The sequence below is a fragment of the Polyodon spathula genome, chromosome 7 (assembly GCF_017654505.1).
Source record: "Polyodon spathula isolate WHYD16114869_AA chromosome 7, ASM1765450v1, whole genome shotgun sequence".
NCBI classification, from domain to species: domain Eukaryota; kingdom Metazoa; phylum Chordata; class Actinopteri; order Acipenseriformes; family Polyodontidae; genus Polyodon; species Polyodon spathula.
In genome coordinates, this window is record NC_054540.1 from 44,999,888 (window position 1) to 45,027,449 (window position 27,562).

The window sequence follows — 27,562 nt, forward strand, 5'->3', positions numbered from 1 at the left end:
ACTTGACTGTGCTGAGAGGGATAATCAGTGCCTTTGAAAATGTATTGTACCCTTCTCCTGCTGTGTGCCTCTCTACCACTTTATCAATGACTTGTTTTGAAAGCTCCTTGGTCTTCATGGTTGCTTTGTTGGACTACTGTGTGAGTTGCAGCTTGAAAGTCTTTATATACCTGAGGGAAATTATCTACAAGTGAAACCACTTTGAGTACACACAAGCTGAAACCATTTCACAAATGTTCAGACCTTTCAAACAAATCATTTGCACCTGAGCTGATTTAGGGCTGCAGTAGCAAAGAGGTTGAATACTTATGCAACTGAGATGAATCTGTTTTTCTCTGTAAATCTTACTTATTTATATTCTATAGCATTTTTTATTACTTTATCAATGTGGAGTAGTTTGTTTTAGAATCTACATGTAATGTATGCACCTGAGCATACCCCATAAGGCTTTAAAAATAGACTTTCCTTTTTTTATATCTCCCTTATAAAAGTTTAGCATAATAGTGTAATAAAGTACAGTAAAGCATGGTAAGCAAGTAAAGAACAAAGAGGTATGGTAAAGCAAATAAAAAATGGCAAACCATTTTAAAGACAATGAATGACAGAATTTTGAATTTTTAAATTGTCCACAGAAAACCATCACGCTGTGTCCTTCTTGAAAATGAATACACATGTTTAAAATGCAGTGGTCATACTAAAGATACTATGCAACATAGTATAATTTTACACAAACGGTTTAAACTCTGCTTGGTTGACAAATATTATTCTCGTCAGCACATGTGCTGTAAGATAATGGAGCCGCAATTTAATATTTCAAAAAGGAGCTTACAAGGGGGCTACTACAAACAAAAACAATAAATCAAAGAGACTTTTTGGGTCCTTTTATATTAAAACCAAATGATACAGCAATTTAGAAATGCCTCCACATGTGTATGCCAGGTTTCCTTTTTTTACACTTTTGTAATTATATTTTCATTGTTTTATGCAAGTCTTTCATGTTCAAAATGTATTGTACAATGATAAAAGTCACTCACATATGTTACCCAGAGTTCATTCATGGTTCTCTGTCTAGGAAGGGTGGCATAACTGGAAGTGTGTTTCATCATATTACAGGAAGAAATATGAATAAAAACCAGTGAAGGGAATTGGAAAATCAAATAGGAATAACTTTTCAGACCAGGCACATAATAGAGTTTAAATTCAAGTTCAACTTGCTTAAAAATGATCGCTCAAATCTGTACAGTAAAGGGTTTTTTAATTTAAATAATAACACTGAACCATTTCCACAATCTCGGTCTGCTGTCATAACCTACATCTTACAGGAATATTGCTGGGAGTGAACACATTATTTTGTTAATGCCTGCTACAGGTACAGTTGGGGTAGGGGGCTGGATGACTATAGAAATAACATCAACAAATAAGAACTAAACAAGTCAGTGGGAACAGACAGCTGCTTAGTCCCACAGAAAAGACTAATACTACACACAAATTCAAATCTACAGTCATTTCTGTAGGTCTGAATCTGCGCTCATGTTGTCCTCAGATGCAGTGTATGTGTGTTTTTATGGCATGGGTGAAGCTGACAAAGCAGACTGTGTGGTACTGCTAAGCTGAGGATGAAGGGCTGGCAAGGCCAAGGTGGGGCAAGGATGAAGATAAAGGGGGTTTCCTCAAAACTGCTCGTCCATTAAGGGTGCTGGCCAAAAAAACTGCAAACACCTTTAATATGTAGCAAAAACTTTGGTGTAAATAGTTTGATAACGGCATTGGTCCAGTGGTCCTCAATTCTGTCCCTCATGAGCCATTCCAGTCCAGGTCCTGGACTGGATCTCAAGGGCCAGAACTGAGGACCACTGCACCGCACTGACTTTGACAGAGGTGCTCAGTTCACTACATGAAGAACAGTCTCCGTTTTGTGTTTTCACTGAAATAATACCAGATTTTTTTTTTTTTTTTTAATGCAATACTAAGGAGACTATTTCTCAACAGACTGATTAAACCATGGCTTTCTACTCAGTGATACATTATATGTGAGGAATGTTAGTCCTTGAATAATTTCCTGGCGAGACACTTCTGCTGGTTTACTAACAATCAGTTGATGGATCTCTCACTTCAGCCACGGCTAATTTGAATACACCTGCACGGGTGCTGATCACGACACCCCTTCCTTAGCCAAAACCACGTGGATAAGTAAATACAGGGTGCGTTGCAGATTTACAGTACATGTTTTATTATTGATCAGTAGTGGATTCAGTCAATACAAAGACCTATCTCTCCCCCTGTAACAGTAGAAGTAAGAAATACCACATTGGCTTTTTATTAGCATAATGCCTGTGAGGGTTAATGGTTACACACTAATGTACCAGCTGAACTTGAAGAGTTCACATGAAATAGGATTTGAAAAGAAGCTGCAGAAGACTGTCTGGTAACCAGTGAATAGCTGTGCACAGCACTGAGAAGTGACTGCTCTGTAGATGAAGATATCTTATCAGCTCAACACTGGAAACTGACATTCCAGCAGCATGGGGAAACCCTGTGGAATATTATAGTGATGAATCCGCTCTGATCAGCTACTGTTGTGAAACCTCGACTGAAACCTGCTTTGATTTTGAGACATTTCAGAACACTTTCCACTGTATTTAGTACTATTTTATGTATTATGCTACTATCATGCATTATGTACTTTCCACTGTATTTGATGTATTATGCTTTTTTTTTTTTTTTTTTTTTTTTTTTTTTTTTTTGTATAACGTTGTAGCAGGGCGAGCAGCCCTGTACCGTGTTTATTTTAGAACGGGATCTCCCCGTGTTATTTTGTATTTGTTTATTTTATATTTGTGTTTATAGATGACAGCGAACCGCTGTGTGTTTTGTTTTTGTTTATTATTTTGTATGGCGGTGCAGCCGGGCATTTCTGTGTTATTGTTTAAAAAATATTTGTGTTTATAAATGACGGCGAACCGCCGTGCGTGTTATTTTGCAGCTTCCCACCCACGTTTAATAATTAAAACCCGTGCAGAAGGTGGCCATCTGCCGAATTAATTAAGTGAGTAATTTATTGCTAATCGGGAGATGATCACCTGTATAAATACCTGCAGCTCTCTCCGTGTTAAGGGGGGTGTTCAGAACTGGAAAGCGGGGAAGACGAGAAAGACATTTAAAAAAAGACATTTAAAAAAAAAGAAAATAAGGATCAGTGAAGGCAGTTGCTCAGCCTGACCTTAGGGTTTATTTTTTGTGTTCGAGATTTGTTTTATTTCAAACCTTTTATTTTGCTCTGTGAGCAAGTGCTATTTTTTGTTCAAATATTTTGTTTATTTTTGTTCTTTAATAAAACGTTCTGTTTTCGTTGTGCTTCTTCTGGTCTGGGTCCCCGCAAAGCCATATCCTGCCACACGTGATGTCCAGCGTGGGATCACCAGCGCCTCCTGGACTCAGGCCAGAAGAGGTACTGCAGAGGGGTACTGCAGTTTGTTTTTTTTAAATGAATTTTTTTTTTTTTTTTTTTTTTTTTTGTCGCGTAGAGGAAGGATGGGAAGGAAGCAGTGGCAGAAGCAGCGGGGCTGGTCGCAAGCCCCACCATGCATCCAGCAAGGTGGACGTCTGCCTGACCTGCTTCAGGGGGGAGGAGTGGTGTTTTGAAGTTGGCAAGGTCGGGCATGTGTCTCCCGACTACCACCACTCCCCACCTCAGCAGAAGAGGTGGTGGACCCGGGCTCCAACTCTATTTGGACCCCTGGACTGGGCAGCCGAACAGGAGCAGTGGAGAATGGAAGGGGCTCCTATGTGTGGCGCCTGTGGTGAGTTTGGGCACGTCCGGGAGGACTGCCCTTAAGGTGACCCCCAGTATGAGGAAGCCTGGAACCAGGGCCTGGTTGGGGATGCGGCAGAGTGGTTCTGGGCAAGGGACCAAACCCAGCCAACACCCAAGAGGGAGGAGTCCAAACAGCCACAGCCCAAGCCAGCACCCGCAGGAGAAGTGTCTGCTGGCCCCACCACAGCCACCAGAGGAGAGCAGCTGGGAAGCCTTCCTCCACACTTTGGGGTGACCACAGAGTTCTACCTCTGTGGGGAGTGGGGACACGGTACACTCAACTGCCCCCTCCCTCCAGAGGAATGCCTGCTGTGCCCATCCCCACCAGCAGAGGGAGAATGCCTGCTGGTCCCGCCTCCACCACCCACAGCAGAGAAAGAGGACCTGCTGTGGCCGTCTCCACCAGCAGAAGGAGCATGGCTACTGGTTCCTCCACTGCCGCCAGAAGGGGAGGAGCCCCTGCCACCTTCGCAGCCAGAAGGGGAGGAGCAGGAGCTGCCTCTGCCTCTGCCACCTCCACTGGCAGGTGCAGAGCAGCAGGAGCTGCCTCTGCCTCCTCCACCAGCAGAGGGTGACTGCCTGCTGGTATCAATCCCCCCCCCCCCCCCCCCCCCCCCAGAGGGTGAATGCCTGCTGGTATCAATCCCCCCCCCCCCCACCAGCAGAGGGTGAATGCCTGCTGGTATCAATCCCCCCCCCCACAAGCAGAGGGTGAATGCCTGCTGGTATCACTTCCCTCACAAGGAGAGGAGCAGGAGCTGCCCCTCCCTGTACAAGAAACAGTACCATGACTTTAGACTGGCATTCCTCAGCAGTCACTCCCTGCCTCGCTTCGCCCAAGGATGCCCTGCCGCTCAGCATCGCCTGGGGTGGGTTGCTGGGACTGCTTCGCCTGGGGTTGTGGGGGAGGTCAGGAGACCTGCTTCCCCAGCCGCAGTTTTGCAGCAGGAGCAACAGTGGCTGAAGCCCCGGAAGAGGGAGCTACCAGCCAGGAAGACATGGGGGAGGAGGACATCCCACCATGGTCACCCCCATGGATTACTCCAGACCCCTCTTCCAGGACATTGAGACTGAGGGGGGGAGGTGGCAGTTGGGGCCATGTGTGCTTTGCACATAGGGTGGATATGTAGCAGGTCGAGCAGCCCTGTACAGTGTTTATTTTAGAACGGGATCTCCCCTTCCGCCCCTGTGTTATTTTGTATTTGTTTATTTTATATTTGTGTTTATAGATGACGGCGAACCGCCATGTGTTTTGTATTTGTTTATTTTGTATGACAGCGCAGCCGTGCATTTGTGTTATTGTTTTAAAAATATTTGTGTTTATAAATAACCGCGAACCGCCGTGCATGTTGTTTTGCAGCGTGGGTGGAACGCCCATCCACATTTAATTAAAACCTGTGCAGAAGGTGGCCATCTCCTGAATTAAGTGATTAATTTATTGCTAATCAGGAGATGGTCACCTGTATAAATACCTGCAGCTCTCTCCATGTTAAGGGGGGGTGTTCAGAACGGGAGAGTAAGAGGCGAGAAAAATATTTTTAAAAAAGAAAATAAGGATCAGTGAAGGCAGTTGCTCAGCCTGACCTTAGGGTTTATTTTTTTGTGTTCGAGATTTGTTTTATTTCAAACCTTTTATTTTGCTCTGTGAGCAAGTGCTATTTTTTGTTCAAATATTTTGTTTATTTTTGTTCTTCAATAAAATGGTGTAGGTGCCACTGCATCGTACTTTGTTTTGGTTGTGCTTCTTCTGGTCTGCGTCCCCGCAAAGCCATTTCCTGCCACAAATGTCTATTATTCATTTCTCTGTATTTGAAATATTATGGATTTTCTTGTATTTACTGCATCTTGTAAAGCACTTTGTGAAGGCATTCCACTGTGAAAGCTGCTATATAAAATAAAGATTGATCATTACAAGGCAGTGTAAAGAATGCAAAGTGGGGTGGGGGGGGGGTTCATCTTTCCATGACCGAGTAGCATTTTCTTTCTGTTTTTCTGAATAAAACATGGAACCATTGTAGCAGTGCATAGGAAACCAGCTTCTAAAAGCATTTCCCCACGCCACACATACAGTACCATTGCACACATTACTTAAGGAGTGAGAAGCTCAGAATGTCATCTTATTGGTTTTCTTTACCATCCCGTTCCCTTTTATGATGTCTGTGATTGTTCTGAGTGGTTCTAATTGCATTTATTAAAATATTGTGCTTTTCATTGATTTTTTTTTTATTTGATACGCTTTATTACACTTATGGCACTCAAGACCTCTTGCACCTCCGGTTGTGCTGTATTTCCATGTCACCTTGAATGTTGTACATAAGCCTACCCTGTTTCTTACACTAGGTCTGATGTTACATTAACTGCTATGATGTTGGGCTGAGGTGAGCTGCTGCTTCAGCCTGCAGTGTATGAGTTGGGCTGGTTCTTCATCTTCATAAGACTCATTCTAGTGTTGGGGACGGGCAAGGTGGAATAAAGCCTTTTTATTTGAATCCCAACCCAGGTTGATGTCATCCCTTGGCTTGTGCCCACTTTACTGAACCACCAATAAGCTGACACTAATTGGCACCTCCGACATTTTTTCCCAGGCAATGTATTGAATGGGGAGCAGTGAGCTGCAGACAGTGCACATGAGAAACACACATGGTAAAGAGGTAAGGAAGCAGTAAGAAAATCTAACATAAAGCTATTACTCTTTATTATGGGCACTATTAGTCTTGAAGGTGGGAGCTATCATCAAGATTAATGGTTCTCAACCCTGGTCCTGGGGGAACACTGCCCTGCTGGTTTTTGTTCTAACCAAGCTCTCAATTATTTAATTGAACCCTTAATTGAACTAATGATAGCTTAATTTGACTTTTTAAATAGTGTAGTTTATAAAAAGTTGGAAAATTTAAGTTCCAATTTTATACCTAAATTGAAATCTCCATCTGTTTAAAATAATTAAAAAGCTCAGATTAGGCAAATTATTCATTCAATTAAGGGTTCAATTAAGTAATTGAGAGCTTGGTTGGAACAAAAACCAGCAGGGCAGTGGTCACCCAGGACCAGGGTTGAGAACCACTGACCTAGATAACATTACAAACAGCCGCTGTCATAAGAACAAGGTGAATGGCCATCTCCATCTTCCATGTGATTGTCATGTCTCTGGGAAAGGTGCTGGACTGACAGCTCCAGAGGTGAAACCCTGATTCCAAGCAGGAGCAAGGGCTGTCTGCTGAGTAGCAAGAGGTCCTGAATACTAGAATATTTAAAGTGTGATAAAGCAGATATAAGAATCAGCGCTGTTAGAAAAGCTATACAAACAGTATTTGAGTAATTACAATAAAACCCAATCATAATCACTCTGTGCTACAAATAATTTCACAGGCCTGTTCGATAATTGCAACTACAGAACTCTATAACATGACGTAATCCATTTGTCCAGCTTTGACAAATGAGAAAATAAGTGATGGAAGAAACCAACTACTTGTTGAAAGAATACAAATCTAATACGTAGGTGTTGCAAAACATATTGCTCAGCCTGCCCACAGTACATCGAATTGAATCGGATTTGGGATCTATACATAAACCACGCTGGATAAATACATGACTAATGTAAACCTTGAGAGAAAATACAGTGAGACAAATTGAATCTTTTTCTCATTTCCTCCTGTTAGCGAGCCCAGAGGAACGGATTGTCAGAAGGACTGGAAGAGACTGAGCTCCAGGGACATATCCCATGGCTGGCTCCCAAGTTCAGAGGCTCCTGGAGGGCAATGCTCTGAGCTTTGCTGCCATGTCAACTGGAACAAACTGTTAACTCTCTCACCATCTTTTCAAGTTATACATGTGGAAGACGTTGCAAAAGAATTGCTATTGTACACTTGTACTGCTCTGTACCTAGCACTGCATGCCATTTCTCATGTGTTTGCAATCGTTCTGTGTGGTTTGCTGTTCTGCTGCACCAGTGTTTATTATTTTCTGTTTTCATGCCTGGTTAACAGTTTGTTTGCAGAAATCTTTGTGTTTGTTAAACAGTTGAAAGTTTAGCCCAGTAATTGCTATTTTGTGGAAATGTGTCCTTGAGTTTTATTTAGATTTACAATCAAGGGACTGGTTTTGAAGTGCAAAAGTGGAAAAGACAAGCCACGTTTTATAAAATCGTCAATAAACAATTTAATTGTATGTAGGATCAATATTAAAACATTTTATGATGTTTAAATGGTTTTATGAATTTTAAAATACACTTCAAAGGGCCCTGTGTGTTTCACAGCCTTAGGTCATAATTAGACACTAAAAGAAAGTTAACAGGATTTTGTGAATTATCATTTCCATAATTTCCATTTACAGAGGGGACAAAAATTATGGTTGCGCCCCCCTAGTGGTCATTTCTAAAACCATTTCAGAAGCAGGGCTGACATAAGAGCAGCACTTTGAATCTGGTAAATAATTATCTAAATGGAAACAGCAACCGAGAATTATACAAACCTCTCACAGCATATTAAACATGTAAGAAAAATAATTTTTATATTCTGTGCATATCACTGAAGTCAGCCTGCATGATGTCATACCCTTTAGGGGAGAGGGAGGTGTCGGCATGGTAACCGATCGCCCCCACCATTCTCAAGCTGAGCATGCACGACAATCACCAAGAGAGCTGCACTGAGTACACAGCCAGGAAAACAGGGGCATTGCAGCAGTGTTGAGAAGAAGAGTTAAGAAATGGTTTATCTACTGAGATCAGACTCCGTGTGGGATGTGAGCGATGCACAGCATCCCTGTCCTCTAATCCTCTGATTCACCAGTCTGCACACTCTGCTTATTCAAATATACTGAGACTTCAGGCTGACAGACTGCAGTGTTACAAGATTTCTGTCCTTACTTTTCTGACAAATCACTGCTGTAAAAGGGCTTAGTGTACTTCATGCTTCACTTCAAAAGCAATAATATCATCATGAAATTCGTTCATTTAAGGAGTTACAGTAAGGTTTAGGCCCGACTCAGTATACAGTATACAGACACCTCACACACTTGTTTACAACCCTAATGTGTTCCTGTTGATGGCAATGGAAAGTCACCTTCAATATTAAGGCTGCCCGCTCAATAGTAAGACCAACATAATGTAAATTACCCAACCATTTTCTAAAACTTGCACGCAGCTTGATGTCACACTATTAGAAACTAAAGCATTTAGAACAGTTTGCACATAAGAAAACAAAAATTAATATAATCTCGTGTTCAATACAGTGGCTAAACAAATAGCTTCTTAAATAACCAAAAGCATATGGTATTAATTTGTTACAAATAAATGCAATGTACCTTCAGTAGCGTTGCATGCCATTGAAGCCAGTGCAAAACTGATATGACTTGCTTCCCAGCATACTCTCTTATCTAAGACTCTAATACTCTACTTATCTAACAGCAGAGAGGAACACATATAACAGGATAGCAAATAGGTATGAAATGAATTAGTGTCCTTTCTTAATTGGGTGACGTGGGAATAATGAGACAGGCAAGTCGTATAGCATCTTTTTAAAGATCAATAATCTATTCTTATTTGTCCGTCAATGTGACTGTATGGCTCCTGGACTCTCTTAAAGCCCATTCCATGACCCCACTAGTGCAGTTAGAAGGAGCAGCTGGTACCTGATGTTGAAACAGGCTGCAGGCCTGGTGTGTAGAGCTGATGTCATGCAAATCGTTTGAATTGTCTGGGGCTCCATTAAGCAAGTTCCTGTTGCTATGGAAACACCCTGTAACCGGTAACTTCTGAGTGCCAAGCTGATAGATGCTATTCTAATTCTAGTCTTTTTCTTATAGGCTTATATCACAGGCCAGGTGGGGGAGGGTTTGCTGTATTCTGCTTTAAGTCTTTTTGTCAGTTTAATTTATAGCAGATATCTGATGACCCTGTGTATTGTAAAGGGCATATTCCTCCTGGTAGGACCATTCTGCCTTTTTACAAGTATCCATGATATACTGTACAGCACAGAAATATTCGCGGCCAAAAATACTTGGCAAATCACACCAGAAGACAAATTTGGCTCAAGAAATGTTGGCGACCTGTTACCCTGAAAGCACTTACTATTAGTAATAAAAAAATATTTGCAGCAAAAATGTTTGTGATTTTTTTTAATACGTGAAATTTGCTTAATAAAAGGCTTGTAAATGTTTCTGGACTTATAGTATACTATACAGTATAGATTTTGGTGTAAATTGGTGACTGGTTTACTTGGTACAGCATGACAGATTTGACTGCAGATTAGAGACAACATTGAGCGATATACCTTCAAAATATATTGAGACCATTGCTGACTGGTGACATGCTTGCTGGCTGTACCTTACTAACCAAAGCAATTAGCCTGAACACTTTGGCACTGAATTCATTGCTTACTAAAATGAAAGATGATCTAAAGAGCTGATGCAGCACATTAATCCACATCACAGGCTTCCACAGCAGACAAGCCAATCTACTCTGTACCCAGGGCTGCAATAGCTCTGTTTTTAACCCTGCAGCCTCTGAGCACTAAATAAGGACAGCCATATCCCACTCAAAACCGGCATTGGATAAAGATCAGTGTGCAAGACTTAAACCTTAAAAAAAGCCATAATATTGTCCTCCAGAATAGCCCCATTGAGTCTCTTTTGAAAACTCAAATCAAGCACATGCCATCATCCCTCTTCCAAAGCCTATCAGATCTGCCGTCTAGCTGTGACTGAAGCTGACTTGCAACAGGGAGAGGCAGCTTGTACATATTTCAGTCTGAATACACAACAGGATTATAGAACCTGTCCAGCACACAGGTGAGAATGGCACAGTTGAGCTAAGGTTGCAGGTGCTGCTACAGGTCAGTCTTGGCAGACAGTTCTACACTCTAAGCACGTGATTTAAAAACGTGCTGGAAAATTACTGCCAGATATAACCGTGTCAACAGCAGAAATGCTATCCAGTTTCATTTACTTCTATTACCTGTTTGAATCACTGACATGATTTACTTTGTAACTCTTTGATATGTCAGGACAAAATGTGCTATTGTCCCCATTCAAAATCCAGTCCCTATGCACTGATTGTGTCTGTCTGCCTTTCACACTCCTCAAGCTGAGCACTGCCTTGAATTCCCTAAACTTCTGTCATAGACTCCAAGCCTCCTATATACCTTTTTTTGTATTTGGGTATAAGACCATGCACTGTGGATTTTATACAATGTTTTAACCTATAGATAAAGGCGATCTGATATTAAAAGGGACCTCTGTGTGTGAGTGCACTGTATTATGTTACATTCCCTTACAGAAAAGTGCCGTTTGGATAATACACAATTACCTTAGCAAACCACAATTGCCCTTAGCAAACCAAAGCATTACCAGCAATGGCAACACAACGGGTTGGAACTAATATTGCAAAACTGTGGTCCTCGTACGATTGCACATTGTCTGGTTCTGTTACAGTGTGTATTCACAGCACTGGCGTACCATTGGCATGTCAAAATATAATAATGGCCAAACTCTGGTACCATTATTCCATTATTGCTTGCTGCCCTTGTACTATCATTGTCCTTGGTAGAGAACCATTGTTTTGTCATTGCAGTGCTACACACGACACTGGGTTTCTCAAAGATATTACTATTGTATTATCTAGAAGGAGCATTGTATTAAAAAAATCCTTCTTTATTATAGAAAATATGGTAATTTATTTGTGACAGTTAAAATATTCAAACTAATGTTTCTAAAATGTATCTAGAAGAAATAAATACATTATCCTCGGTTTCTGTTCTTGGTTAAGGTCATTTGCTTTCATGTGACTTAATATATTTCTATTATTTTTATTTAGCAGATAAAAAAAAATTAATAGTATGAATGTTCAGAACATGTAGAATACTTATCCATCAATATACAAGAAGTGCTATTAATAATGAATTCCTGGGAGCAAGAGAACTTCAGTCCCAGTGCTGCCAAGAAGTTTGAATTGGAGGGTAAATAAAAATAACGGCTTGTGTCAAATCCTTTCACAGTGGCAATGAATAAAAGGAAGGCAAGTAAAAAGATGGCATACATGCACTCACACACACACACAGGGCAGCCGAGTTTGACAGACCAGCCCCCTCCAGCTGGGCTCTTTGTGCTGTGGATGTGGTTTCCTAGCAACCTGTTCCACCAGCTGTCAGAACGGAATGGGAGGGGGGGTGCGGTGGGGGTGGGGGATGCACAACTAGCAGCAGAGTCTGGGAGGCGTGGCACTGCATCAAACTCACTCGACAAGAACGTGGAAGAAACTGGAGGATGGCTATAACAAAGAGCTGCAACACAGGAGGACAGCAAACCAGGAACCAGGAAAGCACGCACTCTCTGAGTTGAAAGAGATGCTCCCATTGAAAATGGGCTCCTTCAACAATTACGCAGGTGGTGGCAGGTAGAGGGGAAAGAAGGCTCAAGTCTATTTGAAAATGTTGCAGAAAATGTAGCAATGGCTCACAATGATGGATGGCATTTCAATTTGTCTTTGGGAACATTTCACATATACAGTAGTTGCTGCAGTGTGCTCAATGTATTTATCAGTACATTGTAAACCCCATGAAAATAAGGTTCTTTACAGGTTTTTCTGTCTAATCCCAATGCAGAAGGCTCAATATTTTAATGTATATCAGTAAATGAGGTCTGTGAAAGATCACTGGTGTGGTGGTACTACAATCAGTTTAGATCATTAAAAAAGACCTCCAAGGAAAGTATCTTTCTTTTTCTTTTACTTTTTCTTTTTTTAAAACAGTGCTGAAATAAATCTGTTTTCTATAAACTATAAACATGGATAATTGTGACCACAGACTAGCCACATGTTTGCAATTTAACTGGGAATTAGCAGATTAAAAGACTAATTGGTTCTGCATGAGCTAGTTGTAATCGACTTTAATTATTTTAAAATGACATGTGTGTAAACAGTTGAAATTACTTTAAGGGTGCCCTGATAAATCCATTTAAAGAAAATACTGTGATTAAGATAAAACCCATAATGATTTATATAATCCTAGTTTCCCCAAATCAGATCTTTTCAGTTTCACAAGAAAGCAAAACAATATTAAAACAATATGCACCGACTCTATGCATTGCATAAAGATATAACAAAGATTTTACGATGGCACTACAGAACTTTTCAAGATTGTGAGAGCCTCAGTAGAAATGATACATTGCATTATATTAAAAGGTGTAACCTCTGGGTCTCTAAACAGGTGACATCTGCACTCCATAATGGTTATTGTTGTTTCTTTCCCGTCTATTCATGTATTATAGGCTTAACTGTGCCTAATTGTGCATGAATGCTTCCAAACATGTTTCCTACCCGTCCAGGATTTCACCCAAACCAGTTCTGTTTCTTTACACTTTATTCAAGTGTTTCTTCCTAAATACAATAATTGTGTTTTGCTATTGATAAAAGCAAAGTGCTAGCCTTGGGTAGTAGAGTAAACCAGTGTAGGGAGGATATTTGTACTGGGCTGCTGCTGGCTGATGTTACATACGTTGTATGATTAATCCAGTCTGCTGGACAGCTGACTCCAGGCTATGCAAAGCAGGCAGATATGTTGTCCGGGTGTTTAGGAAACAGGGATATCGACATTTTTTGAAAGTGGAGAGGAGGGGGTGGAGATCCTGCAGACACAGAATCCCAGAGAACACTAATATATTTTATAACAGGTGCGAGTCACGTCAATGTGAAGCTAGGCACAGTCAAACACAACTCACATGCGCTATGTCTGTACTGTATAAAACGAGCTGTGGTTAATCCCGTCGGGGTATAAATTGATCAAAGCAACACCATAGTTCGGTTCAAATTTAGAAAGGGATGCATACATAATGTAAACCATAAGGGCAAACTGCCTGTCAATCCACCCTTTACAGTGACTCTGGTAACCAGGTAATTGCCTTGGAGAGATTCTCCTCCCCTTTGACCCAATGAAAGCAATAGATTACGTTATACTGCAGTGATGTGCATTTCAGTTAAGTTAAAGCCCTCGGTGTAATTAGTTTACTAATGATTTTTTTTTTTGTATTTGCTTTATTAGCTTAAATATGAGAAGGCTTTGAGTAGCTTTGAGTTTGCCCTGGAGAAATCGTTCCACATGAACCTCCAATGCCACTACAAGCAGCTGTTTGGAAGTAGCTGCCAGTAGCCACCAGGATATCTTCTTATTGTTCGTTTTCAGCAATATTGTGGAAGTCATACAGGCCTTTATTCTTGCTTTATCACACAGAGCTTCAAACCAGATATTCACAAAGCAATCCTAATTATTTGATTATTATCTGAAGACAGCAGCTTCTTGGTTGAGTTTTATTTTAAGGAAGGACAGAAACATACCATGGCAATATTAGTATGATAAGTATTCCAAAGAAACCCTAGCAGAGCCATTCACAGACCAGCAGCAATGACAACACAATGGTGAATTGTGACATGCTAGCACTGTTTGGTACCATGTTGATGCCATGGCACTCACTGTGGTAACATTCACCACAGCCATATCCTATTGTAGCTGGCTATCATTGCCAATAAATCTGTTTACAAGCCTTGTTTTCAGTGTTGCACTTGCTTGGTCATTTCACCTGGATTGTGAAATTGTCTCCACCCATTCAGTGGCTTATTCCTGTCACATCTGCTTCCCCTACTGACTGACATGCTTACAGCCAGTAACATGCTTTGACCCAGAATACACTGCTTAGGTGAAATGACCCACGAACAGGAAGTTTTACAGACACCCTGAGAGTAGGGCATCGAAAATGTCTTTCTTTAACAGAAAGTAGAACCAGATGGTGGGCAGGATTTTCAAAAGCCAGTGTTATTGTATCGAACTCGTGGTATAGTAACGAGAAATTTAGCAGCAAGTGATTTTCAAACTAAATGTGTCCATTAAATCAATCTGTTAATGCTTTGAAATTGAGCCGATGAGGTCGTTAATGAATGCATTTTTCGTTAAAAAGCTTAATAGTCACAGGTCACCTACATCACTTCTTGTCTCAATGACTAGTTAAGGGAAACTCATTAATAAAAATGCATGTTAACGAGATCAAAAGAATTAATATAAGCATGATTCGCTGTTATGAAAACAACTAGTGTACATCAAGACAGCTCTCTCACCTGCGAGCAGCAGCCAAATGGAAATTAAATAAAAAATATTGGGAATATCTATTTTGTGTCTAATTTATAAACTGGTAAGCGGTAAGCCGAGGATACAGATAATAATTGGCCCCACTAAACTGGGGAGAAAACCGGGGTAAAAAAAAAATTGGAGACGACCAAATTTATTCAAAAAAAAAAAGTACAATGTGGGGCTGTCAGGTCTTGTTTTCAAAAAATTTCGGCACAGACAATATATAAAAACCAATGGAATACCGTGTGTCTATGTATGTATGTATGTATTGTAGCAAAACTCAATTAACCAAGGCAGGCGCATCACACTGGGCGAGTCAATGCACACACAGGCGGAAGGCGGACACAAACCCAGGACCTCTCGCGCTAATGCATAGCGTCGATATCGCTGTACAAAAGAGCCGGCTCCTTTACAAGGAGCGTATATTGGGCTCATGTCTTTGTGTGTAGATTGCCTCACCTTGTGTGATGCACCTGCCTGCGTTAACCGAGATCGCTACAGTGTGTGTGTGTGTGTGTGTGTTTAATAGAGAGAGAGAATATATGCATGTCTCCAGTCATATGTGGTTTTCACGATCACGTTGCATTAAGTTCTAGCTAAAACTATCGATATTTATTACTGCCATAGCCTTATCTTTTCACCTGTTGATTAGCCCCATTGCCACTGTACTCTATGCATCCATGTATTCCTTCCTGCAATGTCATCGGGCAGTGTGTTCTGGGCTTAAGGGGTTACAAATTGTTAAAACAAGTGAACACATCTCACTCATAACCACAAGTATATAAAAGTGTAAAATATTTTCATAACTACAAATATTGAATTATCTAGGTATCTACATAATTCAGGTATCCAGGTCTCTGTATCGTTCGCGTCACAGTCGTGTTCTGTTAAATTTCTGTTTCAAGGTTAGTTATAGTCTTTTGTTAATTAAAGCCCTCCTTTTCCAAGTGCAAATTAACTCCTGATAAATTATGACAATTAACACAGATTTGCTTTTAAATTCCCACGCAAACAAAAGAAGTAGTTACAAGAAGCACTGCTCGTTAAGATATTAACATTATTTCATAAATCAACATAATTTTGGAAATCACATTAGGACGATTATTTAATAATGAAATAGGCATAATGACCTCTTGAAAATTCCAACATCAATGCTACAAAATGATCTGTTGATGAACACTGGAGTTATCATTCACGACCTTTTGAAAATCCTGCCCATGATGTTTTAAAATGAAAATACACGTTTAAGACCTATGTAACTGATGGAAGTGCAAAACAGGTAAGATTTATGAAAATCTGTTTTTTGTTACCAATATGTCCATGAAGACAGCTTACTTGTTTATTCATACTGTATACAGCAGTTTAATAAACATAGGTATGCCATCTAAACTGTAGATATAAAGACTACATTCATTGTATTTATTTTCTTCAATAACACCGTGTAACAAATTTTTTATTTTTTTGGTTCCTGGGTAGTAAGTGTTATTTCCTAATTGCTTATGTCTCAAAAGTATAGAAAATGGCTATTATTCCCCACAAACTTTGCTTTTGTGACCAGGACAGTGATATTTTGAAATTTACCTATTTTCCAGAACATTCCAGATAGATTCAGTGCTGAGTAAACTTGAAGTAACTTCTAGAACTTTCTAGAACTTTCGAGTAATATAAATAGTAGTATAAATACAGGGGCCTTAAGCCCACCAGTTCAGTTTAGTTCCATCTGCCTAAGTGGATACATATCTGCATTTTTCTTAGATGGCATCAAGAGGCTGTAAGCATCCGGCAGACGCATTTTGCTGTGTCTGCAGCCAATTTATCAAGACAAGAGCGAAAAAGTACTCCGTGGAAGCATATGCTAAGATGTGTGAGGCCTACAAGGCATATTTCGGCATGCCTGTCGGGGATCAAGACAAAACCTGGGCACCTCATTTCACCTGCGAGCACTGCAAAAAAAACTCTGGAAGGTAAGATGGACAATTTTTGCTTGGAATTTTATGTTATAAAATTTGTTAAAATTTTGAAAATTGTAAAAGTTTTTAATTTTAAAATGTTTTACAATTTTCAATGTTATTGAAAAAATATATCATATATGAAAAATGCTGCGAGAATCTCTTACACATTGGTCATGGGTGAAATAAATGTATTTTTGTAGGATGGTACAGAAGGGAAAAGAGAGCCATGATGTTCGCTATCCCAGGAATTTGGCGGGAACCCACTGACCACTGAAGCAACTGCTACTTCTGCATGGTGGACCCTTCCAAACGTCGGACTGGCAAGAATGCACCTGCTATCACATATCCGGACCTTCCTTCATCCATCGCCCCGGTGCCACACTGCCATGAGCTCCCCGTACCCACTCCTCCGGAGAGAGAGCAGCCATCTTTAGAAGAGAGCAGCAAGTCAGAGAGCAAGGAAGACGTTGTAGATCCAGATGACAATTTCAGAGGTGAAGCTGAGGAGAGAAACCCATACTACCCCAACCAAAAAGACCTCAACGACTTAATTAGAGATCTTGGTCTCACCAAGTCCAATGCCGAGCTTTTGACGTCTAGGCTCAAGCAATAGAACTTGTTGGATGAAAGTGTGCAAGTCACAGATCAGAGGAAGCGTCACCAACCTTTTTCCAGTTTCTTCACCCGTCAAGATGGGCTCTGCTTCTGCCACAATGTGACCAGTCTGTTCGAGGCAATCGGAATCACCTGTAACCAGAATGAGTGGCGCCTCTTCATTGACAGCTCATCCAGGAGCCTCAAAGCCATGCTGCTCCATAATGGTAACAAGTACCCGTCTCTTCCTTTGGCTCACTCGGTGCACCTCAAAGAGGATTACAACAGCATCAAGACCTTGCTGGATGCCTTGAAGTATGATGAGTATGGCTGGGAGGTCATAGGAGACTTCAAAATGGCGGCATTCCTGATGGGTTTCCAAGGCGGTTTTACCAAGTTTCTCTGTTATCTTTGCCTTTGGGACAGCAGGGACACCAAGGTGCACTACCACAGGCAGGACTGGCCACAGCAGACCGACTTCTTCCCTAAGCTGTATGAGGCAAAGGTCAATGCCGGTGTCTTCGTCGGGCCACAGATAAAGAAGATCCTGGAGTGCAATGAATTCCCCAAGAAGCTCACTAGTAAGGAGAAAGCGGCTTGGAACAGCTTTGTCGCAGTGGTTCGGGGCTTCCTGGGCAATCACAAGGCCAAAAACTATGTGGAGCTGGTTGAAACTCTGGTGAAGAATTATAGCACAATGGGCTGTAGGATGTCCCTCAAAGTCTATATCCTTGATGCTCATCTTGATAAATTCAAGGAGAACATGGAAGCCTACTCAGAGGAGCAAGGCAAGCGCTTTCACCAGGATATACTGGACTTTGAACATCGCTATCAAGGACAGTATAACAAGAACATGATGGGATACTACATTTGGGGGCTGATTTGTGAAAGTGATTTACAGTATAATCGTAAATCTCGAAAAACTACTCACTTCTAAATCTTTTGTAGTCATTTTTGTATTACTTTAGTATAAATACATGTTAATTTGGATTCATATGTTGTTTTTTTCTGACTTTATGTGAACGAAAAGACACAAATTCGCCCGTATATCACTGTCCTGGTCACAAAAGCAAAGTTTGTGGGGAATAATAGCCATTTTCTATACTTTTGAGGCATAAACAATTAGGAAATAACACTTACTACCCAGGAACAAAAATTGGGTTACATTATGTAATCAGTAAAGAGCATTTTTACACACTTGTATGGTAAATAGAGACATGGATATAGGCTTCTACGACTGTCTGACTGTCTGTGTAGCTATATTTCCAGAGAAGCTACAGTGCATTATGGATATTGTGCGAACGGTGCTTTGTGCTAAATAATGTATGCATGATGAACCATGAATATAGGGAGAGCGTCTGGCTGTATTATAAACATGCAGTCTCCTCCCCCCTTGTAAAACCTGCTTACCCCCACAGTAATTGGATTGCCTGTATTTACCAGATTCATATTTATTAGGGGGAGTTATTAGAGTCCAACAGCAAAAAGATTAAATTGAAATTAACTATATCAAAGATAAATGTGCCTCTCTATACTGTTGTTCCAGCAAAGTGCAGCTTGGCAGGATTCTCTCTGGCGAAGCTGTACGATCGCAGCTCTCAAAGCTGGCACAATAAGCTTGGGTGGTCAATTTTGCAGTTGTAACCCTGATTTAGCAGAGAAAACACTATGGATTTGAATTTCAATAAGAAAGCAGGCTTTTCTACCCACCTACTAGCTAACGTCCACTAGGATGACGCATTGCACCACAACAGACACTTCGAAATATAGCTGGGAAAGCTCTGAATATAGCACTGATACATCCAACATGCACTAGCTGCTGCACAATTGAAAAGAACAATGGAGTCGGCAGAGTGGAAGTAACACACTGTATTCATTTGAAGCTCATCTACAATGCTGCATTACCTCACAGCATCGGTTTACACAGTTTGAACCAACACATTGAGATTTTAATTAACAGTGGCCTAACTTCATTCTTTAACTGCTTTCCTAGAAACAAATCCTCACAGATTTCTAGTTATGGCTTGCAAATAAAACAGCGGTCAGACTCTATGTTGATCTATAGGAAAGAAAATGTACAGTAGGATGGAACAGCTAGTGAGTGGGTTGGTCTAAAATAAAGTGAGTGTGCTTATTCTTTGGTCTGGGTAGGCAATTGGTATTAAAATGGTGTTCCAATGGTATTTCTGTAAGGGTGCGGTACAATGCTTTCGTAATATTTTACTATGTGCCACAAAATGATTGAGACAAAAGGGTAGAGAGGCTGTGAAAAACACTTTAACAGCTATAAACTATATTACCAGCAAGGCTGAGGGTGGCAATGAAACTGTATGCATTTGACCTTTTAACAAAATTGTACACAAACACCAAATATGAAAATATGAAAGTACTGCCATATAGCTCCTAAATACCAGGTCAGGATTTGTACACGTCTAGGTAACTGGCCTTGGTAACCTCAACACATGATCCATTAACAACCGTGCTGTCTCCAGGGATGTTTTTATTTATCTGTTTCGTAGCTCAACCACCATACATCCTCTTATATCAAGCACTTCAGGGCCTTCAGATTCTATTTACAGTTGCTCAAATTTCTTTAAAGCCTGAAGGTCTTTTGCTGGCTGGAATTGCTGTACTCCACAGGGAACCCACTGTACAGCAGAACCATACAGAACACACCCCAAGTCTGTTTGTAAACCATGTGTATAATATTGTAGATATAAAAATAGCATCCAGGTATTTAATGAGTGTTATTACATAACAAAAGCTGTTTATTGTATTCCAGCTATTATATTACTTAGATAACCAGCTGCTCTTTAAATAGTGAATATATTTGCAGTGAAAAAAACAATAAATGGTGCAATGTTCTTATGTCTTTACTAAGTGGAACCCCCAAATGTCCTCCATATTGTAGGAATGGCAGGACACTGAGAATAGGTAATTTGATGCACTTGCTCATTCATCTTGGTATCCCTGCATTGATGATTCCTCCCTCTTCAAACACATTTGAATCAATATTCCGCCCCATAAGTACAGTAGTACATGAACATCCATTTACTACGCCTGCATAACAACAGGGTGGGACATTTGTTCTTCACTTTACCACCAAAATAGGTCCTGCAACAGAGATTGATTATAAAAAGACAAGAGATTATTTCTCTTGTAAATGGCTGAGGCTTGTATTAATTGGCATGGTGTAAATGTTACATGGTTATTTCCATAAGGTGCTGCGGCTGTAATCCTAGTTGGGCGTGTTTGTAAAGGTGTTGCAGAGACATTTCCCTGCAGAAATATTTCAAGATAAATAAACTTAAATAATGATGTCTGTGCAGGATGAGGCTGCAGCTTCAATTATGGTGGGGGGTGGGGGGGTATAATGGTGGCTCCTGATCTATTGATTGGTGGGCTATTCAATAGGGCCACTTCTTTACTGTGTCTTTCATATTAGTAGAAACCACAAGGAGAGAACATCTGTCTGGCTTTATTAATGATTGCAGTGCCACTGATTCCACTACCAGCCTGTGCAAACCAGTGTAATTAATATATATGATAACAGGTGGATTTCAAAACCTGAGATGCGCTTCACTCCAGCAGAAGAAGCCCCACAATGCATTAACAATTCAAATAAAGCAGAAATAAGATGCATATATTCATTGACATACTGTACTGTATAATAGTAATACCACCCCCTGCATCAGGAATGAACAGAATTGCTAGAATGACCCGGTTCAGCAAAATAAAGACAAGCAGGTGGAGTATGGAAAGAGAGTTTGAATACTGCAGTTATGGAGCTAGGAGTCAGCATTGATATAGGCCTATAATTCACTGGGCTCCGAAGTCTCTCTCTCTCACAGTAGAAGGGATGTTTTTAGCAAATGATTAAATAATATGACACGCCAAGGTGTCTGTTGTTGTGTAATTACAATGTGTATTACTGCCATTATAGAAATGTAAGAAAACACGTGGCGAGGTAAAGAGACCCCACCAGTACACTCCTGTCTAACAGCAGCACTGCCTGGAGCCAATCTCTGTTCATCTGAGACATCTAATACAATATTGATACAACAAGCACAGTACATTTATAGATATGTAAATCAAGGAGAAGTGCATTAACTTCGGTCTGAGGTCCTCCGACTCTGGCCTGCTTGTTATCCCCAAGCAAAAGTGCACCACTCTTAGACAATGCTCATTTAACTTCATGGCTCCAACTCTTTGGAACTCTCTCCCAAATTTGGTGCTCCCATTGTTGCTCGTTTTAAATCAACTCTCAAGACCCACCTGTTCTCTTTTGCTTTCCATGCTCTTTAAGCCTGATATCTGCTATTAGCTGCTGCTACTATGTCACTGTATTTAATGTACTATTTCATGTATTATGCACTTTCCACTATATTTAGTGTACTATTTCATGTATTATGCTACAATCATGTATTATGTACTTTCCACAGTATTTAATGTATTGTGCAATGTTTTTTGCTGTATGTGTTGTATTATGCGTTTCTCTGTATTTATGTATTATGTATTTACTGCATCTTGTAAAGCACTGTGATGGTGGTTCACTATGAAAGGTGCTATATAAAATAAAGATTGATTGATACATGCTTAAACTGTGCTCTTCAGTTGAACACCAAGAGGTCTATAAGGTTCACGGTTCACATCCAAGACCTGCTTCCCATGTAATAGAATGGGGCTGAGATGACAAACCACTGAATAAAACAGCCGTGACAATAAACCCCACTGGTACCTGTTTGCCATCAAGCGTGTAGATCCTCTTGACCACTCCACTCTCCAGCTTGATAGCCTCCGTGATGTCTGTGAGGACCTGCTCGAAGGAGTGAGCAGTCTTCTTGTTGAGAAGGACCCGCACAGCCTTGCGTGGCTTCACCCCGCTCCGCATCACTGTTACCAGCTTGGGCCTCACAAAGTCCTTGCTCTCCTTCATCTCGCTGCCCTTCCCGCTGGCCAGCGACTGCAGGCCTTTCTGAGTGGCGGCAGAGGCCTTGACGTTCACCGACCAGTTGGGGTTGACATTCCTGGTGTAGTCAACCTTTTTGAAGTAGTTCTCGGATGCACACACGTAGCTCTCTCCTGCAAAAACAGAACCAAAAGCAGATTAAACAAATGAAAAGCTTGATAACAGAGTTCAAGTGTAACAGGGTGGAAACTGGCTGCACTCAGCAAGCGAGCGTCTTAACCACAATGCAAAGAGCTGGGCTTGTATGCATTCCTGATTTAAGAGCTTTTAACCTCATCTCATCTCCCCAACATTCATATGACTAACAATTTCCAGTCATTTGTAGAGGTATACAACTTATTGATATAGGATCAAAGGCTAAAATAAAAAGAGGCATTCCATCAAATTCATAATTATAAAGTTTTATAAACAAGCCTAGAATTCCAAACTTTTAACTAAAGATAATAAAACATAAGGAAGCAATTGTAGCTGTCTCCATAGCACTTCTATTATTTATAGTCCATACTTACCAGATCACTTTGTGCAGTGTTTACAGCTGAGAACATTAATACAGAGAAGTGGAACATGTAACCGAGACACACATTGCTTAATGGAGGGTTCATGGTTTCCAGGGATAGTTTAATGTGTGGTTTAGTAAAATTCCCTGCTGACAGTGAGCAAAAAGTGCAGTGATATTGAGATCTGGAGCAAGGAAACATAGATTTTTGGCCAAAGATTTGAATCACAAGCACTCCCTCACTCACCTCCGCTTTCACTCTCCTGATAATTTGTGTTTTTCCATTACTGACTGGTTAAGCGATTGCTCTGAATACTACACAAGTCAGAGGATTCAGTTCAGCCCCTGATCAGAAAGCACGGTCCCGCATGGTAGCAGAAGCATGGGAAGAGGGGCCAAGGATAATGATTCAAGAAGGTTAGTGCATTTATCTGCTGAAAAAGGTCCTAGCCAAGCCTAGATTAACATAGGAGCTTACTGAAGGTAAGTGAACCAATGCCATGCGTTAAAGTGAATGCATTTTAGAAAACAAAATTATTCCATAAATCTGACCTGCTGTGAAATTCCATTTGTTTTATTGGTACCTATTGTGCAGCTTACAAAGAAAAACATGATATAGCAAACATATTTTAACATGATATCTAGTACTATACTGAGCATCAAAAGAAACTTATCAGTTATATTTGAGCATCAAAAGAAACTTATCACTTATATTTGGATAAAATTCACTAGATATGATCAAAAAATGACAAACTTTGTTTTAGAGCAGGTGCAGTGACTTTCTTGTGCTGGTTAACAATTGACATCACAAAGATGCTGCAAAATGAGCTGTTGACCTTGGGCAGGTGTAGCGACTCTTGGTCTTCCAGTGTGTGGCCTCTCATTGACAGAGTGTGTCTGGCTATACTGTCTCGCCAGATTTTAAATTGTTGGCTGTGAGAACCCATGGCAAGCCACAGTACACTGCCCTAGTCCAGCCTCCAATATGCCGATTGCACGAAGGAGCTGCTCTCTTGACAAACGTGGCATATTGTTTTTTTTCTGTGGTTTTCTTGATTGCTTTTATTCAAGCTTACAATTCAACAGCTGACATCACTCCACATCCAGTGTCCAATCAACAGTCTCACTAATTACGTGATTAAGTGCATATGCTTCAGTCATATCCACTCAAGTGTGTCATGGTCAAGGATGAGTGATCGACTGATTAAAAAGAAATCAAAAACATTTTGTCAATGGCCATCATTTATACACCTTATTTTTTTCGAAAATAAATGTGTTATAATAGTGATAAGTTTCTTTTGATGCTCGGTATACATCAGGTTAAAGAAAGTTTCTTAATATCAGGAAATGTGTTACTCTTGTTCCTTGGACCTTTGACCTTGGCACTGCTTTCTGGGTCAATGCATGTTACTACCTAAAAGCATGTCAGTCAATAGGGGAAGTAGCTGGTTAATAACAGGAAAGAAGCCTTTAAAGCAGTGGAGACAATTTCATCTTCAGTTTGAAATGACTGAGGAAGTGCAACACTATTTGAAAGCATGGCTTGTGAACAGAGATTTCTTTAATCACAGATCATACAACAGGTAAGATGAACCCTTTCCAGTCCAATGTCGAACCCTGTCTGACATCATTGAAAAGATGTAAAACACAGGTCTCTTTCTCTGGAAAAAGTAGAGAAAACCATTCAGTGGCAGAATGGGACCGATAGGAACCGAATGGAAAAAAAATGAAAAAAAGGGGGCATGTGAGCAATAGCGCCATACAGAGATAAGCAGAGATAAACAAAGGCATCAAGCCCTCAAAGAATATCACAGACATTTGCATATAGTAATACAATAATGACTTGGATCGCATTATTGAGAACTTTGGTGATAAAACAAGGTTTCAGGAGAGGATTTATCAGTATGCACGTCTATCAAGAGGTATGAGAAAAATACAGCGAACACGGTGTGGGGCTTGGCTGGAGATGCTGTACTGATGCTTACCATTGCAATGCCCTTTAAACTGGTTTTACTTGGAAAAAATATATATTTTAAACAGCGTGTGTAAAATAAATAGCACATGTGAAAATAAATTGGACCTGATGTGCCTGACAAGCGCTGAATAAATGGACCGCAAAGGGTTAACAGAATGATATTGCTAGATACAACCCCTTCAAATCCCAATTCAATCAATAAGTGATAAGAAGTCTGTTTAATGGTCTAAAAATTGGCTGTATTCCTGCAAGAACTGCACAGGGCATTTTATTTAATAATCCCATCAAAGGCTTTTCATTTGGTAACTTCTATTTAATCCAACCCACACACTGTCACTTAAACGTGCAGCTCTTGGTAGAAAATTAAAGCAAATGTGTTCTCCTTTTTAAAAGCAGTTTACTCTGATAGTGGATTAAAACTGGTACTCGACCCTGGCCTTTATATAGCTAACAAAATAATTCCTGTAGATCTTATCTAATACTAATTACTATCATTTTGTAGCTCAGATCTGATCAACCAGAAGAGATGATCAGCTCGTTCTGATCAACTGGAAGAGATGATCATCTTGTTCCAATCAACCGGAAGAGATGACCAGCTTGTTCCAATCAAATTAGCTGTGATTTAACTCTTTGCATCATTTACATAATCTCACCCCTTGGGTCTCACCATGCTGTTGAAAGTATCTCCCACAACCACTGATCCATTTAATGAATGAGTATTTTTATTGTGCATGACGGGTCTTGAAGAACCGCCCCAGTCTGCAGCGGGCCGAGGGCTGACAATGACTGCAAAAAGGAAGGAGTCTCATGGAAAGGGGAAGGCTTAGAATCATCAATAGGATGATGAGACACTGAGGGCGGAGCCCTTATACAAGTTTCACATGGTAAAACTATAGCAAAGTGTAATAAAGCATCAAAAATGCTTCTGGAAACTCATGATTGCGGTAATATGAAGGACAAGTGCCCCATCTCCAGTCACTCTGTCTTTCCTGATAACAATATGCACAAGCACTTTCCAATCAAGGACGCTAAGAATCTACAGAGCTCAGATGCTCTTGATATAGATCCGATGTCAAGCAGCAGCATTTATATTTCTATTAAGCATCAGACAATCACTGCAATCATTTTCAAAGACTAGAACAAAACAATGAATGTTCTCATGAGGCGGCTCTTTGTAAGTTTTCGCCTTGTAAGCATGAAGTAACATAAATGAACCCAACGTATCAAAGGTCTCCTGCTGGTGCGCATCAATATTGCAGAGTTCCTCAAATAAATGGGTGGACTTAATCGTAATCAAAGAGAATTTCTGAAATCTGGATTGCAATGTTTGCATCTAGAGAGATGATAGATAATGATTAAGCAATGTTTTGGACTTCTTGTCTAAGATCGGTGTCTTCAAATTAATCTGCTCCAATTCCAATTTGGAAAGCTGTAATTATTACAATAAGACATGTGTATAATGACTGAGTTGTCGTGAATTACATCCCTTGTATAATATATACCCCTTTCCTATCAAAAACATCATCGTTTACCATACACTATTACTCAAGCGTACTGCACAACTTGTGTATATAATACACACACTGTATATGAACACAGAGCGTCCTCTAGAATTTGTAAAGGGGTGAGCTGATATAATCATTTGCCATAATTCAATCAATTCAACTTTTAAAAGCTAAATGAAACACATGAATGCTGTGTTAGATTTACAAAGTGTGAGCAGTTCGGTCTGGGGAGGTAATCCTGCACTAATGTTTACGAGGTTACATACTTGTCCCACAGATGTCTTTAAAATGATTACACTTTAAAGAGACACATTGGGCCAGATTTAAATGTAAAGCTTCTCTTTTGTCATTAAAATATGATGTAAACTCTCCAATAGAAAATATGTAATATTAAGACTTCTTAATGTCTTCATTAACAATCTCTTTGACATGCGATACCTCATGAACCAGCAGGTGACACGCAGCCCTCTTTTGCAAGTGGGATGGTGGTTTGGTGTTCAAGGCACCTGTTGATTTTGGGAGTGAAAAATGTGATTCTAAACTTGCATGGTACTAACAATTGCTTTATAAATACTGAAATACTTAAAATAATCTTAAAATACTTCACAAATAAATACTTTTAAAATAATTTGGTCAAATTTACAGTGGGGTTCAAATTTTACTGTGGGGGTCATTGAACCTCACAACCCAACACTAGAAAGGTTGCTGGAATAAAGTGGTTGTTTTCTGAAGTTTTCATTTGTAATCAACATGTGAGGCTGTGGTCCAATACCAGAGAATGGAAAATGATCAACTCTCCTGCCATCCCACTAATCAGGGAATAGCAGGATGGCCAAACCACTGACTGCCAGCCAACATTGGTGCATACAGCCAGTCCAGACTGAAAGGCTCCCCAGACTTACAGCTTCCCATTACAAGCTCTGCACGTGTTGGCATGGGAATTAAAAACCGGCAGCTGCTATAGTGCTAAACGTGACTACTAATTAAATCAGCTTTCATTGTTTAAAAAAAAAGGTTGTGTGTAAATTTCCTGCTAAATTGCTACTAACGAGTGGCAGTGCCGTTTATGAGATCTGTTTTAATGCATGGTTCACGGGTTGTAAATATCTTTCTCCACACTAAGGTTGTCAACTCTGAGATACAATGATG

At 40.3% G+C, this 27,562-nt stretch overlaps 1 protein-coding gene across 3 annotated transcripts in view; it reads right to left on the bottom strand.

Moving 5' to 3' along the window:
• The window catches only part of LOC121318653 (neuronal migration protein doublecortin-like), a 77,810-nt gene that overhangs the window by 40,276 nt on the left and 9,972 nt on the right, over positions 1 to 27,562 (bottom strand). For all 3 annotated transcript variants that reach the window (XM_041255559.1, XM_041255558.1, XM_041255557.1), the window contains exon 3: positions 22,207 to 22,550. In XM_041255559.1, coding sequence (XP_041111493.1) covers positions 22,207 to 22,550 — 344 coding nt within the window. The remainder of the gene's footprint in view (positions 1 to 22,206; positions 22,551 to 27,562) is intronic.